The sequence below is a fragment of the Chelonia mydas genome, chromosome 13 (assembly GCF_015237465.2).
Source record: "Chelonia mydas isolate rCheMyd1 chromosome 13, rCheMyd1.pri.v2, whole genome shotgun sequence".
NCBI classification, from domain to species: Eukaryota; Metazoa; Chordata; order Testudines; family Cheloniidae; genus Chelonia; species Chelonia mydas.
Window position 1 is genome coordinate 30649005 of NC_051253.2, and position 17705 is coordinate 30666709.

Here is a 17705-nt window from a genome sequence, read left to right on the forward strand (position 1 = left end):
GGGTGAGATTCTGTGGCCTGCACTGTGCAGGAGCTCAGACTAGATGATCATAACGGTCCCTTCTGACCTTAATATCTATGAATCTATGAATAAAGGTACTTAATGTGACCATCGTAAATAGGCATTGCTTTATTGTATGCCAGACAGAACAAAGCCAGGAGACCTCAGGAGGCCACCCTGTAACTTGGATACTTATCTGCTAACATTACTTAAAACTACTAAAATTAGAGAAAAGTGCCAATGGGCACATTATCTAAAGCAAGGGTGGGGAAACCTCTTCTACCAGGGACCACTGACCCACAGAAAAAAATATCAGTTGCGGGTGACACTCAGCCCCGCTGGCAGGGGAGGCACAGAGCTTCTCCTAGGCTCCAGGATGGGGCCAGAAATGAGGGGTTGAGGGTGCAGGAAGGGGCTCTGGGCTGGGATGTGGGAGGGGGTGAGGGCTCCGTCTGGGGGTGCAGGCTCTGGAGTGGGGCTGGGGGTGAGGGGTTTGGGTGCAGGAGGGGGCTCCGGACTGGGGCCAAGAGATTTGGAGTGCAGTAGTGGGCTCAGGGCTGGGGCAGGGGTGCGGGAGGAGGTTTGGGGGAATTTGGGTTCGATGGAGGCTCAGGGCTGGGGTATGGGTGAGGGAGGGGGGTTCTGACCTGGGGTAGGAGGCTTGGGCTCCAGCCAGGCAGTGCTTACCTCAGGCAGCTCCCGGGCAGTGGCACCTGCTGCTGCCAGAAGCGGCCTCAATGTCCAGCACCTAGGTGGAGAGGCCAGGTGACTCTGCGCAGTGTCCGCAGGCACCGCCCCTGCATCTCCCATTGGCCATGGTTTCTGGCCAATGGGAGCTCTGGAGCTGGCACTGGGGCAGCGCACAGGGCTTCTCTGATCGCCTCTGCTCCTTGTGGGTGCAGGGACATGCCCGTTGCTTCCAGAAACTGCGCTGACCCAACTGGAATTTTAACAACCTGGTAAGCCCAGCTTGCGGCTCCAGCCCTGCCGGGGGGGGGAGAGGGGGAATCAGCACACATCTCGGGGTTTCCAGCCCGCAGTGCAGAGACTTGCCATGGGCCAGATGAAATGAAGCAGCAGGCCAGATCCAGCCCACGAGCTATAGGTTCCCCACCCCTGATCTAAAGCTAACATATAGCTAACAACTAAACATAAGACTAGCAAAACGTTGCTGACAGTCACAGGGTCAGCAAGCCGCTTCACTTCGAAGCTAAGAGCTGGTAAGTAGAACTAAGTGGCATTTGGTGCATGCCACCTTTCTATGCCCTTGATACAGAACAAGAGGACTCTTGGGGCACATGTGCATCATATACTGCTCACCAAAAGACTCCAATCTTGAGTACATGAGGAAAATGTGTACCATCATCAGTGGAATGTGCATATGGACAATCATTCAAATAAGCTAAAAAGAAATTGAGCTCCTTAAATCTCGTAGGGCATGTTAAGGTCCAGAGGGAACGTGATTACCAAGGTATTAGCAAAAGGCTCATTAATCTAGTATTCAAAGGCATAACAAGATCCAAGGGCTAGATGTTGAACCTACATAAATCCAGGTTAGAAATAAGGTGAAAATATTTTTTAATAGTGAAGATAAATTACCCAGTCGAACAATCTATCAAGGGATGTGATGGATACTCCATACTTGACATCTTTAAATCAGCACTGGAGGTCTTTAGTAAAGATATCCTATAGTTAAACCACAATTTATTGGGATTAACTCAGGAATCACTGGGTGAAATTATACAGCCTCGACTACTTAAGGAAATCAGAGTTGAACACAATGATCCCTTCTAGCCTTAAAAATCTATGAAATCTTGCTTTCAAGACTTTTGTGGGGACTACTTACAATATTGCTACATTTTAATACCCGACGTAAATCATTGCAACAGATTCCCTATATAACACATATAGCCTTTAGACCATCTAAAATTAAAATGCAAAGACAATATTATAGAAAGAACAATGTTATAAAATGCCCTAAGTTACAAATGTTGAAGTACTAAAAATACTCACACAAGTTTTTTTCAACCCTGGTGCGTTTTGATGGGACTTCCCCTCCTTTAGGTATTTTCCGCCTTCTTAATTCCAATGTTATTGGCTGCAATGTTTGAGAACTTTGCTCTACAAGTTTACATAAAACCAGAGGAATGAGAGTTGACTAAATATAACATTAAAGTTAGTTAAAATACTCAAATTTTTATATTAAAAAATACAAACTCACTTTTTCAGAGCTTTATTAAAAAACTAATACTAGTATCTCTCTATAATTCTGCAATTTGCTTTATTTCCTTTCCTCTTATTAGCTATTTTGGTACATCATGACTGACTCTTTAGTAAACATATTCATTTTACCATATAATCCCATTTATAACATCACATATTATCATGTTAGTGTCGACACATATCAGTTCTGCAACTCTCTCCTTAAAAACCATGTCTCTATTACTAAATTTTTAGACCTCTCTACCAATGTTATTTAAACACAACCAAATATGTTGCTGGTTGTCATGACCCAAAGTTGTAATGAATGAGCTAAAATAAGTGCTGTAAGAGCACGATTTATTTCCATTTACTTAGTACAAAGACCCCCAAACCCCAAATCAGAAAAGAATGCAGTACTGAGCTGCTCAGCATCTCCCATTCCCTACAAGATTTTATACAATACTGCCTAAATACAAATCTTTTAAATACTAACCTGTTGGGGGTGTTATAGGTGGTCTACCACGTTTTCTTTTAGTTTCCTTTAGGTTTTCTGGTGGACTCTTCACATTGTCATTTTCAGATTTCCTCTCAATTTGAGTATCTACTGAATATTCCATATCATGTTCTGATATATTCTCTTTGTCTTCTTTCCCATTCTTAGGTATATTTTTTTCAGAGACTTTGCCTTTTTCTGAGATGACTATTATTTTTCCTTCTTTATCAGGTTGTTTTGATCTTTTTTCTGTCTTTAATACCTTTTCATCCTTGTCCTTCTTAGCATTCTCTGTTGCTTTCCTCTGTTCTTTAAACTTCTCCCGTTTTTCAGGAGATGAAGGGATTTCATTACCTCTCTCTTTAGGCCTAGCATTACCCACAATATTCTAAAATAGAGAAAACAGGAAGTGAAAAATGCATGATTTCTTCGCATTTTGAAATTTGTGTATATTTAAAATTAAAAAAACAAAACATAAGCAAAGGAACAGGGGTCCAGGTGTCATGTCAGTATAACCCATAAATTAAAAATTTAAGATTATAGGCAGAGAAATACAGTAAAACCTGCCAAGAGTGACCACTCATGGGGGCTAGAAAAAGTAGTCGCTTGTAAGAGGTGGTCTCTCTTCAAAGGCTTGCTGTGAAATGGGCACTTTTACAAGGTACAGAAAGGCTACCAGTGTTACCAACGTTTCATGCTTAATTTTATTTACCTATTAAATGAACATTACATACAGTATACAATACAGTACTGTATTTAAAATCTCTTGGTGGGTTTATTAATTCAGTAGCACAGTATGTTAATCAAAAGAGGAAATTCAGTACACTAATTAAAGTGCATATTTTCTAGACTGAAGCAAAAGACAATTTTTACAATTACCTGTGTTATCAAAAAGTCTTGGTTTCAGTCTACAGTAGCTTGTATTTATTTGAAAATGTCACTTATTCTTGTCTGCCTCTGCAATAGGAACTTGTTTACCATTTTTTTCTGCATCGTTGAATAGCTCTAAAAGTCGGTTATTGCCCTTTTGAATGGCAAATGCTTTCATGTTTTTAATCATATTCTTGGCTTCAATCATAAAAATTATTCTTCCTGGTGTTCAGAGACACCATTGCTATCCCCTCCATCATCAGTTTTTGTGTCACTGTGAGAGTTGTCACATATCTATGAGTCTATGGCTTGACATTTTTTAGGTTTGTAGCAGGCGTTGACCTGTCAGTGACCTCATCAGTTGTTGCAAGGTTCTCAATCTGGTACATCCTCTCAATCAGCACGCCAAAAAGACTTTGCAACATGTTAACTACTGCAAGAGGAAGCTCATGTTCATCTTCTAGATGATCTGCATTTGGCGAGTCCGCATTTAGCGAAGCATTTTTTGATGGTGCTTGGCTCAGTCTCACTCCATGCTCAATGAACCCAGTGTATTCACGCAAGAGTGAAACCCTTTTCAAATGCACTGGACCAGATGAAGTTACGTCAGATTCCATTTGATGAAGAATAAATTGCATTTGCCTGTTCCAAAATTTCAGTTTTGAATAACCCCAGCATCCATAGGCTGTTACACAGATGTGCTGTTTGGGGGGAAAGAAACAAAGTTTAATGTTTGTGAGTTGAACAGGGAGGCGGCATGGGGCATTTTCCACAAACTGAATTTTATGTCACTGTAGTAGCAGTCTGCAGTCAAATCTTAGTAACCATTTTTCAAAAAGCTCTGAGTTCATCCATGCTTTTTTGTTGAATTCATATTCCACAGGCAACTCCTTGATATTCAACTTGCCAAAGCCCCGTGGGCATTGGGATTTACCAATCAGTATAGGCTTTTCTTTATCTCCATTCATGTTGATGCATAATTCAACAGTGATTCTTTCTTTTGAATGTTTCCCATTTGAACATTTGACATGGAGGGTTTTGCTAATGCTGCTGTCTTTAAAAAACAGTCCAGTTTCATCCATATTATAGATTTCAGAGGGTTCATAATCCTGTATAACTTCAGCTATCTTTTGCTTCTAATCTGAAGCCACATCTTGGTTAATGTCTCCACATTTACTGCATGCTGTACCAAAGGCAAGGCTGTGCCTCTTCTTAAACGATTCAAGCCAATCATTGCTGGCTTTAAACTCCCGTTTTCCACCTCCGCTGCGAATTTCATGTCTTGCGCCTTTAACATTGAACCAGAGACATTTACATGATGAGCGACAGTGGATTTAAACCACTGATAAGTGAGAAAACTGACTTCTTTGTTTCCAGTTTTAGCACATTTAATTTTCATTGAAGAATTTGCATTTGACACAATCAGTGAGAATTTGTGCCTTCCATTGTAGCAGGTTTTGGATTTGTGTTTTTCCAACTCCAAACTGTTTGGCAATTTGACGGCAACTGGTACAAGCTTCTAGCTGTGATACCACTTTAACATGTTGCTCCAGTGTAAGAAACACTTGGATTTGCATTTTTTCTTTTTCTCTTCCATGGTGAATTCTTTTAGCTTTAAACTGTAACATACAATAGTGTACACATTCACATCTTCCTTTAAAGTTCCTGTCTGTTCAACTTCTGGTTCATGTCGAGTATGAGGCCGTATGTTGCAGAAATCATAATGTAAAAAAGAAAAAATATCTTTTGCTGGAAACTTTAAAGAAACAGACTAATAAGCGAAGATCAGTTTCTCCTACAGGTTTGTTTTTATGAATGAGAGTAAGAAAATGTCATCACTGGTCGCAGCTGACTGGTCGTTGCTCTTCACAGTTAAATTATAGGGCAGTGGTTTTCAAATTTTAGCGACCCGAGGACCCCCATTTTGATTTACATTTTTCAGGGACCCCCAAGCCACACCACTGAGCCCCAGGCCCTGCCCCACTCCACCCCTTCTCCCAAGGCCCCACTCCTCCATCCACCCTCTCTCTGTTGCTTGCTCTTCCTGACCGTCACTCACTTTCACTAGGCTGGGACAGAGGGTTGGGGTGCAAGAAGAGGTGCAGACTCTGGGAGGAATTTTGGGTGCAGGGTGAGGGCTCTGGGCTGGGGCAGCATGTTTGGGGTGCAGGCTCTGGCTGGGCTGCGCTTACCTCGGGCGGCTCCCGAAAGCGACTGGCGTGATCTTTATGGAAGCAGCTCCTAGGCAGGGGCGCCAGGGGGCCTCCACATGCTACATGCCCACAGGCACCACCCCCCCCAATTCCTGGGATCTGGGGAGTTATGATTGCTCTCTATAAATATATCATAGGGATAAATACCGGAGAGGGAGAAGAATTACTTAAGCTCAGTACCAATGTGGGCACAAGAACAAATGGATATAAACTGGCCATCGGAAGTTTAGACTTGAAATTAGATGAAGGTTTCTAACTATCAAAGGAGTGAAGTTCTGGAATAGCCTTCCAAGGGAAGCAGTGGGGGCAAAAGACCTATCTGGCTTCAAGATTAAACTCGATAAATTTATGGAGGAGATGGTATGATGGGATAACATGATTTTGGCAATTAACTGATTTTTAACTATTCATGGTAAATAGGTCCAATGGCCTGTGATGGAATGTTAGATGGGGTGGGATCTGAATTACTACAGAGAATTCTTTCCTGGGTATCTGGCTGGTGAATCTTGCCCACATGCTCAGGGTTCAGCTTATCGCTATATTTGGGATCGGGAAGGAATTTTCTTCCAGGGCAGATTGGAAGAGGCCCTGAAGGTTTTTCGCCTTCCTCTGTAGCATGGGGCACAGGTCACTTGCTGGAGGATTCTCTGCACCTTGAAGTCTTTAAACCATAATTTGAGGACTTCAATAGCTCAGACATAGGTGAGAGGTTGATTGCAGGAGTCGGTGGGGGAGATTTGTGGCCTGCATTGTGCAGGAGGTCAGACGATCATAATGGTCCCTTCTGACCTTGATATGAGTTGGCACTCAGTGCAGGAGCAGCGCACGGAGCAGGTTAGGAAGGGAGAGTGCCTTAGCCCCATTGTGCCACTGGACTTTTAGCACCTAGTATCTCCTGGTTTAGCTTTAGTAGCCTCCGGGAGATAGAGGGCGGGGGAGGAGTTGACGGAAAGAGAGGGAGGAGTTGATCAGCAGGGGCCGTGGACCGCCTTGAGTACCCTCAGGGATGCCCAGGGATCCGCAGACCCCAGTTTGAGAAACGCTGTTATAGGGGAAAAACGTTCCATGGTCTCTGCAAGTAGTCACTCATGACAGGTGGCCCCTCTTCAGAGGTGGTCACTAAGGCAGGTTTTACTGCGTTCCGATACTCATTGAGCAATAGGTTATCAGCACAATTCATTACCACACATCAAAACTCAAATACTATTCAAATATTTTTAAAGGATAATTCCAGACTTAAACCAAATCATCTGCAAAAATGCTACTAGTACTATCACAGTGTGTTTTAATTTTCTACTTGATATGGTCACCTGCCACAAAAATTACATCATGGTATTCAATTCTACGAACTGAGCTTCAAGTAACAGATTTACAAGTTGCAAGTACAAGCACGTTAAAATGTAAACTTCACCAACCCCTAGTATAATGGTCTCCAAGTCTTTCTGATACAGCAGCCCCAGCTAGGCTACAGCATGTCTGAATATGCTATTTGATCCAGTTCAAAAGCCACTGGCCTGACAGAGTGTTTTCACTTTGTATTCTTTCTGATAGGAAGGTAATAAACTGCCAATATCTCTTTTAATATCTAAGATATGTAACTAAGCTGTACTTGGAAGACTGTAACGCTTCAGAAAAACACTGAAAACAATAAATGGAATTGTAAAATCAAATATGGATGACATGTCAAAACTATTTCAAACTGCATAATGAAATTGAATAATGTATATCTTCCAACCCTTGAAACTGCTGATGTCATATAGCCACTAGGAAAAACTTTCCACAATCAATACAGGCTACCAAAGTAGGGACCAGATTTCAGTCTCATGATCTCACTGATCAATAAGTTGGAGGATAAACATTCACATCTTTGAGAAACCCTGTTAAAAGACTAAAAAACCTGAACCCTCCCCCCCCTTAAACGGGGATACAGTAAGCAGAAATAGCTGTTATAGCAAATATACTTGCACTATTGGTAATCCCAAACCTATCAAGGATAAGAGAAAATCCAAGCAATTAAGCCTAAGATAAGAACTTGGAACCCCATCTTTGGATACTGCATGGTCTTTTCAGTGATTCCAAAAGCAGACTGATGGCCAAAAAAAAAAAAAAAAAATGTAAAGGATTCACCACCACACACCAAGTCTTTCAGATTCAAACATCTGTTATTTATGTAGCCTGCTAAGGCATGTTTCACTCTTTACAGATATAGAGCTGAAGGAATTACTTTGTTCTGAATGCCCACTGCCTACACTGCTTCATGACATAACAAGAAAATCTGGAAACCTAGCTTCTCCTTTCAGCAACAAATAGCCAACGATCTGTGTGAGAATCTGCACAGCCTGTTCCCTAGCCAAAGGAACATACAGAGAAGGGTCAAAAACAGAGTCAAACAGTTTTTCCAACCTTGCAGACAATGAGCCTGCAGTCTCACAAAACAGATGAATGTGACTTTCTTGCCACCAAATCCAGTAACCCTTGATAAAAACTGATTTAACCATACAGTTCATAGATTACCCCTGGGGGAGTTCTGTGCCACTGCACAATGCAGAATTTGCAAAAAATTAATGTTCTGTGCAGAATTTCATTTTCCCCCACAGAATGGGTGCTACAGAGTTGCTGGCCGCTACCAGGGGCTGTTGGACCCAGCAGAGACCAGCTCTCCAATACAGGACATGACTGGGAGGAGGGGGAGCTGGAGCGTTCCAGGCAGCTGCAGTCCCCAGCACGTCATGAAGGAAGGAGGCAGCGGGCAGGAAATTGTACAAGCCCAGAACCCACCATCAGGCAGTTTCTCTCTCTCTGGATTCCTGGGCTCTGGGAGGTAGGGGATGCGGGTGTCTGGGCTGGGGGGCGCTCCGCAGCTGGGCTCTGGGGAGTAGGGGGTGCAAGTGTCAAAACTGGAGGGGTGGAGTTTTCCCTCAAGATGTGCCCAGCTGGCACATGTGACAAACCCAGACCAAGAAACCCAACAAAAGCATAACAGAGAAACAGGAACTGGGCTGTTGTAGGGGCTCCTTAGAGAACCTTTTTGTCAGTACTGTTACAGACATACTTGCTGACAGGTATTTTGAAATAAATTACCAAAATAATTGAAACTAGTGTGATTATATTGTGTTATTTTGATAAATAAAATGTGCAGAATTTTAAAATATTGTGCACAGAATTTAATTTTTTGGCACAGAATTCCCCCAGGAGTAAGATTCCAAGACCAGAAGGATCAATGTGATCAGTCTAATCCATATAACAGACTAGAAAACTTCCCCAAAACAATTCCCTGAACAGGTTTTAGAAAAACATCCAATCTTCATTTAAAAATTGTGACTTATGAAGAACCCACCACAACACTTCGTCAACTGTTCCAATGCTTAATTACTCTCACCATTAAAAATGTATCCTTATTTCCAGTCTGAATTTGTCTAGCCTCAACTTCCAACCACTGGATCATGTTACACCTTTCTCTGCTAGACTGAAGAACCCATTATTAAGTATTTATTCCCTATGTGGGTACTTATACACTGTACTCAAGTCATCCCAATCTTCTCTTAAACTAAACAGATTGAGCTCTTAGAGTCTATAGAAGGCATGTTTTCTAATCTTTTAATCATTCTCTTGACTCTTCTCTGAATCCTCTCCAATTTATCAACACACTCTTGAACCATGGGCATCAGAACTGGACACAATATTCCAGGGCCAAACAAAGGTACAGCCTCTCTATGCCTGTGCAATATCCCCCTACTTATGAATCCCAGGATCACATTAGCTTTTTGGTCACAGCATCATATTCGGAGCGCATGTTCAGCTGATTATCCATCTTCACCCTTTAACAGCGCCTGTGGGAGGCCTAGTATGGGTCACACACTTTTACTCCTGGGGAAATTCTGCGCCAGTGCATAATGCAGAATTTTGCGGAAATTCATGTTGCGCACGCACAACTTCCTTCCACCTACCCCCCGAAATGGGCTGCAGAGTTGTTGGTTGCCACTAGGGGCCGCTAGACCTGGCAGAGCTCAGCTCACAAATAAAAGACAAGGGGGTGGGTAGGGGAAGAGAGAAAGAGAGAACTGGAGGGTTCCCAGCAGCTGCAGTTCCAAGCACACACTGGACGAAGGAGGCAGCAGTGGGCAGGAAACTCCGTGGAAGCCTGGGACCCAGCATCAGGCTATTTTTCCCTCTGGATCCCTGGGCAGTAGAGGGTGTGAGCATCTGGCCTGGGGAAGGAGGGGGGCCCTGCAGCTGGCCTCTGGGGGGGAGGAGGGGAGTGTCTGGAAAGGATGGTATTCTAGCAGAACTGCATAAAGTAGCAGGCCCCAAGGCATTCCATGACATCTTGAGTATCATTTGGGAGGAAGAAGAAATGACACAAGACTTAAAAGATGCTATTATTGTAACACTGTTCAAAAACAAAGGCAGCAAAGCGGACTGTGAAAACTACAGAGGCATTGCTCAACTCTGTACAGTAGGGAAAATACTAGCTTGCATTCTATTGAACAGATTTATTGCAAACATATCTGAGGAGAATCTGCCAGAAGCAGAGTGTGGTTTCAGATCAGGTCATAGTACTATGGACATGATCTTTGTCCTAAGGCAGGTCCAGGAAAAATGTTTAGAGCAGAACATGGACATGTATGCAGTTTTCATTGATTTAACCAAAGCTTTTGATACTATCAATAGAGGGGGTCTATGGGCCATTCTGCATAAACTGGGCTGCCCAAGAAGGTTCATACAAATCATCATCTGTTCCATGACCACATGACGGTACAAGTGCTCACCAGTGGTGACTTTTCACACTCATTTGAAATCTCTAATGGAGTAAAGCAAGCCTGCGTACTTGCTCCAGTGCTGTTCAACTTGTTGTTTGCCTGTGTCCTCAGCCATGCCACAAGGGATTTGGATCAGGGGATATAAATCCGCTACCGACTCAATGGCTCCTCTTTGATCTTTAAAGCCTCAATGCCGAGACCAAGACGCTGGAGAGACTTCTCATCGAAGCACTTTTTGCAGATGACTGTGCCTTGATGGCACATAGACATGACCTTCAGGTCATCGATAGATTTTCTGAAGCATCCCAGCTCTCTGACCTCACTATCAGTCTCAGGAAGACAGAGATCTTGTTCTAACCAGCACCTCATTCCAATGGCCCAGTGCCAGCCATCTTCATCCAAGGCACACAGCTGAAAAATGTGGATCAGTTCAAGTATATGGGCAGCACCATCTCAACTGACAGTTTCCCTGATGAGGAAATTTCCTCCAGAATTAATAAAGCCAGCCAGGTCCTTGGCTGACTCTGAACAAAAGTCCTTAACCAACACAACATTTGTTTCTCCAACAAATTGACTATCTATAGTGCAGTGGTTCTAATGTCTCTCCTGTATGGATCTGAGACGTGGACTCTTTATAGACATCAAATTAAACAGCTTGAGCAATTTTCACCACATGTGCTCCCTCCACTCAATAATGAGCATTCTCTGGAAGGACAGAGTGACCAATATTAAGGTCCCTGAAAGAGCAAACAAGACCAGTGTTGAGGAAATGTTACTGAAAGCACAACTTAAATGGACGGGACATGTCATCAGAACAGAAGACCACCATCTCCCAAAAGAAATCTTGTATGGGGAGCTGAGTCAGGGCAAAAGAAAGAAGCGTTGTCCATATAAGCACTTCAAAAATAATCTGAAGAGCAGTCTCCAGTGGGCTGGCATCAATCCCAAAGAACCTGAGCAAATGGCTCAGAACAGGACTCACTGGTGGTCTGACAAGACTAGCATGTAACAGGTTTGAGCAGGATCAACAAATTCATCTTCAGGCTGCAAGTGAAAGGTGCCACAGAGCTGTATCATCAAATATCATAAATACAGCCTTCGCATGCCCTCAGCGTAACAGACTCTGACTTCGGAGCTATATGTGTAGCCATAGATGAGAACTGCGACAGTATCGCCACAGTCAGCGATGGACTACCAACAACATTTATTGTAATCTTGTGCACAAGCTACATGTGCAGAAATTAGGTTGGAATTAAGCTAAATTACTGATTGTTGTATCTGATGACTATAATTATATAGTCTACAGAGAGGCTCAAAGTAATAGCTCAACTAACTCTTAAATGACACTGTGACATCATAGTAACTAAACTAACCAGCACCCCTTATGCTACCGCTACTTTGTATGTAACAATTCTCATGATTGTAATCACTCTGGCATGAGGGAAACTAAACACAGGTCAAAAATTCTCATCAGCAGATTATTAGGCCCAACTGTCATTGCTCTTCAATGATTCCATAGCTTCCTGATAGCTTGGACATTGGTGTTTGAAAGGCTCCTCATGGCATGGCACAGGGCAGGGGGAACAGACAGAGGAATGCACAGTAAGTCTTTAAAGCACAGACATTGGGACCCAGGGACTGGTTCTGCCCTCCTGCCCACACAGACACCCTAATACAACCCTCTAAACCAACAAGGCAATTACAAATTAACAGTCAGATTAACCACTTAACTCTGGCTGTTGTGCCCTGCTCTGGCAATGCAAACAGCTATAAAATCTAGCTTAACTGGCCAGCAACTATGGCTGCTTTGGTGTGCCAACAAATGTGCTCTTACATGGTAAGAAAAAAAATTTTAAAATTTATGGTTGATATCTTTAAAACATCAGAAACACTGTATAGAAGATTCTTTTGCTGTTTGCTACTTCCGGTTTGTGTATGAAATCTGCTAATTTTAAAAATTCAGGAAATTGCCAGACCAAAAATACTCCATTAAAATTCAGTTAATATTGAGATTATGTATCTGTAATTTAAGGGTTAAAAAAATTACATATTACAAGGATGTTGTAATCATCCCAAACCAAGCATTATGAAGTCAGGAAATTCAGATTAAAGGTTATACTTATAAGAAATACACCCAAATAAATGAATCCTACCCAGTAGTGATGCCACAAGGATAAAAATCTACAAAAAAAATCTGCCTTTAAAAATCAGTTCAACCATAAACTAAAATGCCTTAATAATAATATAATATGATTATTACATGGTATTACTAGAGAGCACAGTTAAGGTTGTTTGGGTGGATCAATTATACATTTCTTACCTTAACATATTTAGATTTCTTTTAAGTGTAACGTTAACAGAATTTCATGGGTTTTTTATGCTTGGTTTTTCCTTAATTACAACATCCCTGTAGTATTAAATAACCATTACATATGTTTAACCTTAAGTCTATCTTCACACAGTTCTTTTGTCTGTGAATAAAATATTAGAAGAGTATTTTTGGTCTTTGGACTCCAAGACCAACTTCCCTACATTACTCAACCCTGAGACACTGAATGGGAAACAGGTGATTTCAAGAGCTTTGAATGTGACTGGACTGTTTATCAATATCTAGATTCTTGCATGCTGTGATGATAAAAAGGTGTCATCACTGCCACACATGGGGTGAACTCTGAAAAGGGTCTCCATGCTTACTTTGTAGGTTATTTGATTCCTACCACAGGGATGTGCCGAGGCAGTGTCATAAGAGGAAAAACCTTTCATACACCTACATAATTTTGTTCCCTTCTGCAATCAGTTTTTTTCGAGCAAAAAAGCAGTGGGAGGTATTTGTATAGTGGAAGTTTGAAAAATCTGAAGAATCCAATACACAAATGCTTCATGGCCACTCCAAGTCTGAATCCTGAAAGACTAGCAAAAGGATTTTTCCTCTACGTAGAAAAAAAAATAGCAATCCAAAACGTTTGCTCGATTTTCTCTTTATCAGTCTTTTAGTTATTGTAATTCAAATGCCTTTTCCTTTACTGGAGGATTAAGTAAATTTAATGGAATCATACTTAATTCCAACTGGGGATGTTAGTTAACATATGCAGAAGGACTTAAATGACTTAGGAACCTAATTCCCCTTTTACTGCGACTTGAGCTAAGTCATTCAGGTTCTTCTGAAAATTTTACCCTTTCTCCCTAATTATGATACACTAGAACATAACTAGAAAATTTGTCCAGCACAGCATCTCCCTTACAACTACAAAAGAATGGTATCATCCAGCATCAGAGGCCACCCCCATGGTTACTGATAGGGAAAAATCTCCAGCACCAATGCACGAGACACACATGCATGCCTTCAGAGGAATGGACGTATGTAATCAAATAAAAAATTATGCAGAACATTTCATAAAAAGATCATTCAGTGAAATAAGACACACATTTTAAATAAAATAAATCCACTTGTCATTGCAATGAAGATTCTTCCAGGATCTCCTCCTGTATTGACAACAGAAGAGATTAGCCAACAGACTCTTGCCTGACAATTTCTGTTGGCATGGCATCTGAATGAAGAACCATCAAATCTAGAATTCACTTCTTCCACAAGTCTGACAGATGCCCAGCCTACTGGCCTTCAAGTTTTGGTGCACAGCTTTTGCCTAAGGACATGACTGTGGGTTATGTTTACAACCTAGAGCTGGAGTCTGACATTTTATTTGACAGTGATCAGCTAGTCTCACACACACACACTTCTTAAAACGATAAATGTGGTCAGGAACAACTGTGTGATGGGTATACGTTTAAAAAACAAAAAAGTTATCACAGGATATTATTAGGGCAGAGCTGATTAAAGTATTGACAATACATGACAGATATGATACAAACTTAAATCACAATCCTGTAGTGATAAATTTCTAATATTTATTTAAAATCATTTACTGGTTAAGAGTCTCGATAAAAACAATATTACAGAACTTTTACTATAAGCCTACACTAAAAAGTTACACATCCTATTACTTTAAATTCACAAATTACAATGAGGAAAAGAGGAAGTGCTTCATTCTGCTATCATGCGGGGGGTGAAGGAGGGGGGGCGGGAGGTCTTTAGAAGTGACCCAATTCTTGTTTCTGCCCTTGGCTAAAGGATATCACTGTGAATGGGGAGGGGGAGTAACATGCCTTATCAGGCATAAGAGATCCTCCATGGAAGAAGAATGTGGGTGAAGAGAAAAAAAAAACGTATCCCCCTAATGCATCTATGAAGTGAAAGCTTACACCACTTAATGTAGGAGGCCCTGAATCCTCCCTCATGGAGGGGTCCTGAAGGGTAGTCAGACTATAACTAGGTGAATTCTGGGCAAGTATTATATTGGATAGGAAAAGAATTATTCCTGACACACCCCCACGCCCACCCCCTCTTTTTAAAAAAAAATTGCGCAATTTTAGCAGTTTTGTTTCTACTGATATATTACTCTTTAAAATAAGTAAGACACTTGAAATGACCCCCTATAAACCTAGAATGTGTCCATTTTGAATCATCTACGAATCGAAGAAAGGAGCCTTAACCAGAGATACATAGAACATCTTTGTTTCAAGACCTATTTCTTCTGAGAACAAGCAGCAGCAAACTTGAATATTCATGAGCCATACCATAAATTGCCTTTTTTCATTTATTAGGTTTTCTTTGCCCAATGGGTATCATATTTAGTGACAGATAAGTGTTCACTTGATGGATTTTTCACTGACGCCAACATGAACAAATCAATTGAATTGTCAGATTTAAGCAACAGCTAGTCTTTTAGAATTAAATTGGAGAAAACACAACATTTCTCACCTGATCTTTGGAAAAAGCTTTGACGTGAATATTTTTGACAGTCTGAACTACTCCATCATAAAATTTCACAGTGTAAGTACCTAAAATTTGAGAACACATCCTGATTAACAGTGTAATTTAACTTGCATCTTGATAATTATTCAAAGAATAAACACTGAGCATTCCAGTTCTAGAGATGCACATCTGGTTCTAAGTAAAAATTCACTTTTTTAGGGTTACGAAAACGTATATCCTTAAACTTTAGACATCTTTAATGAAACATGTATGAAGGGAGAATACAGTTTATTTCTTCTAGTTTTGTCTATATTAATGTAAGAATGAGTTTATTAATAAAAATCATGAGTAAAACAATTTGTCAGTACACACGAAAGCATGCATGTTGGGATTGATGAAATTATTTCTTAGACTCCATGCTTTCAACTAAAAAAACAAAACAAAAGAATTAATTTTGAGACTAACAAATCGAAAGGGAATCAAAGTCAAATTAAAGAACATGAGCAATTCCTTCCTGTTTACAGTACTCACACTGGTACTGCCAATGAAGGCAGGGCGTGCAGAAAGTAGGAACTGGCCCTGTGTGTTTAACTTGTAAGTTCTGCAATAATTAAATGTATTTTGTAGGTGTTCCTGGAGCTTTTGCAATTGGTGATTGATTGACTGATTTTGCTTAAGCTTTCTGCAACTGAGATGTTTTGTACTATTTTGCATCTCTCCTAAATTATGAAAATATTCCTATAGATTAAAAAAATTAAATTAAAAAAAATGTACCCCCATGTGACGTTGTTGCAATGACCAAGTTACAAACACATTTATAAATGCCTTACATCCTGCTGGACAAGAGAAGAGCCAAGAAATTATGATGCTAAATACATCTAAACTCTGCTCCTGCATAGCAGTGTCAGACTCAAGTGTTTCACATTTCTACCCATTTCTCTCATATTTTAGTGACCTATATTAAGAATCATTAGGCTGAAAATTATTCTGTAACTCTCTATAATCTCTTAGCGATATCCACAGCAAATAATCTTGAGACAGCTGTATTAAATTGTGGAATAATCTCCAAAAGAAACTGACACAAGCTTCATTGTTTGACTCTTTGAAACTGATACTGGACCATATTCTATTAGCTGATCCAGCCTACAACTCCCAAACAGCGTTCCCTACAGTATATTTTCCAGAAAGCATACTGTAGAGGTAACAAATTTGAATTCCAACTTCTATGAGGAGGAAAATAAGGCATTCTGCTGAAAGTAAAGCGTACCTGATTTAAATGTAGAATAATTTAAGTTTCAACAGAAAATACATGTCTATGCTCTTTCCCACTTTTATGTATTTAATAGTGGGCCTGACACACTCATCAAGAATACAGAGATAGTTTTGGTAGAAGAATGCTTTGTGCACCTCTGAAAAAGAAAATAAACCTCAGACCGCTGCATTTCAAGGAAGATGAATTCAGCAATACATAAGATGGTCCCAGATATTTAAAAAGACCTTTGTATTTTATTTATTTAGCCTGTGTCTTCCAAATATAGAAAAAATACATTAAGGGTGAAAACATTAATGTGAATCTTAGAGAAATAATTTTTCATCAAATTGGATCCTCTCATTTAAGACAAAAAGATTATGTTGTGCCTGTTCTCTGCTGCCAGCACTTCTTTAGCAATTATGTGAAGTGGCTTTAAAAAAAAAAAAAAACGTAATTGATTCTCCTCACCCCCCCCGCCCCCAAGTTAGGTCATTTGGTAGCTCATGCTAGCCACTGGGGAAAACAAAAAACAAAAAAAAAACCGCACAACATGCCCACTTTACGTATCAACAACATTTAATGAGAAGTTATAGAATTGAAAAACTAACTTTTTCATAAAATTAACACACTGTAGTGTAATGACTTTTCTTTCAGAGATGTGCCATGTTCTCTGGAAGCATGAGGAAATTCTGAACACAATGGAAGTTACCCAGTTATTAAGTACAACAAAATGAACAGCTGTGACTTACCATCCTTGTTAACAGAAGTGACTTTGGCGGGATAAAAACGACAATCAGACCAGCAAGCCAATACCTGATCGTTTATACGAAATCCCTACAAAGAGAAAAAAAACTAACAATTTACACTTCCTGAATTAGAGAAACAAAATTAGGAAGATTTAAAATATACTGCTTCATTAAAACACTAAAACTATTTATTTGTTAAAAGTACAAAAGCAAAAATTAAAGGAACACCCCATATCCTTCAACAGGCAGCCACTGCAGCAGCACTTGTGCACAAGAAAGAATTTACTTTGGGCTAGATATGTAAAAAAGAAAAGTTCACACCATTCTATTGAGACTGTAAGCTCCTTCAGGCAGGG

General features: G+C 40.5%; 1 protein-coding gene across 11 annotated transcripts in view; it reads right to left on the reverse strand.

Annotated features, from left to right (window-relative positions):
* The window catches only part of PHF20 (PHD finger protein 20), a 176008-nt gene that overhangs the window by 110520 nt on the left and 47783 nt on the right, over nt 1-17705 (reverse strand). For all 11 annotated transcript variants that reach the window (XM_043527384.1, XM_037915955.2, XM_043527383.1 and 8 more), the window contains 4 exons: nt 17353-17437; nt 15358-15437; nt 2696-3083; nt 2014-2121 (listed from right to left, as the gene is read on the reverse strand). In XM_043527384.1, coding sequence (XP_043383319.1) covers nt 2014-2121; nt 2696-3083; nt 15358-15437; nt 17353-17437 — 661 coding nt within the window. The remainder of the gene's footprint in view (nt 1-2013; nt 2122-2695; nt 3084-15357; nt 15438-17352; nt 17438-17705) is intronic.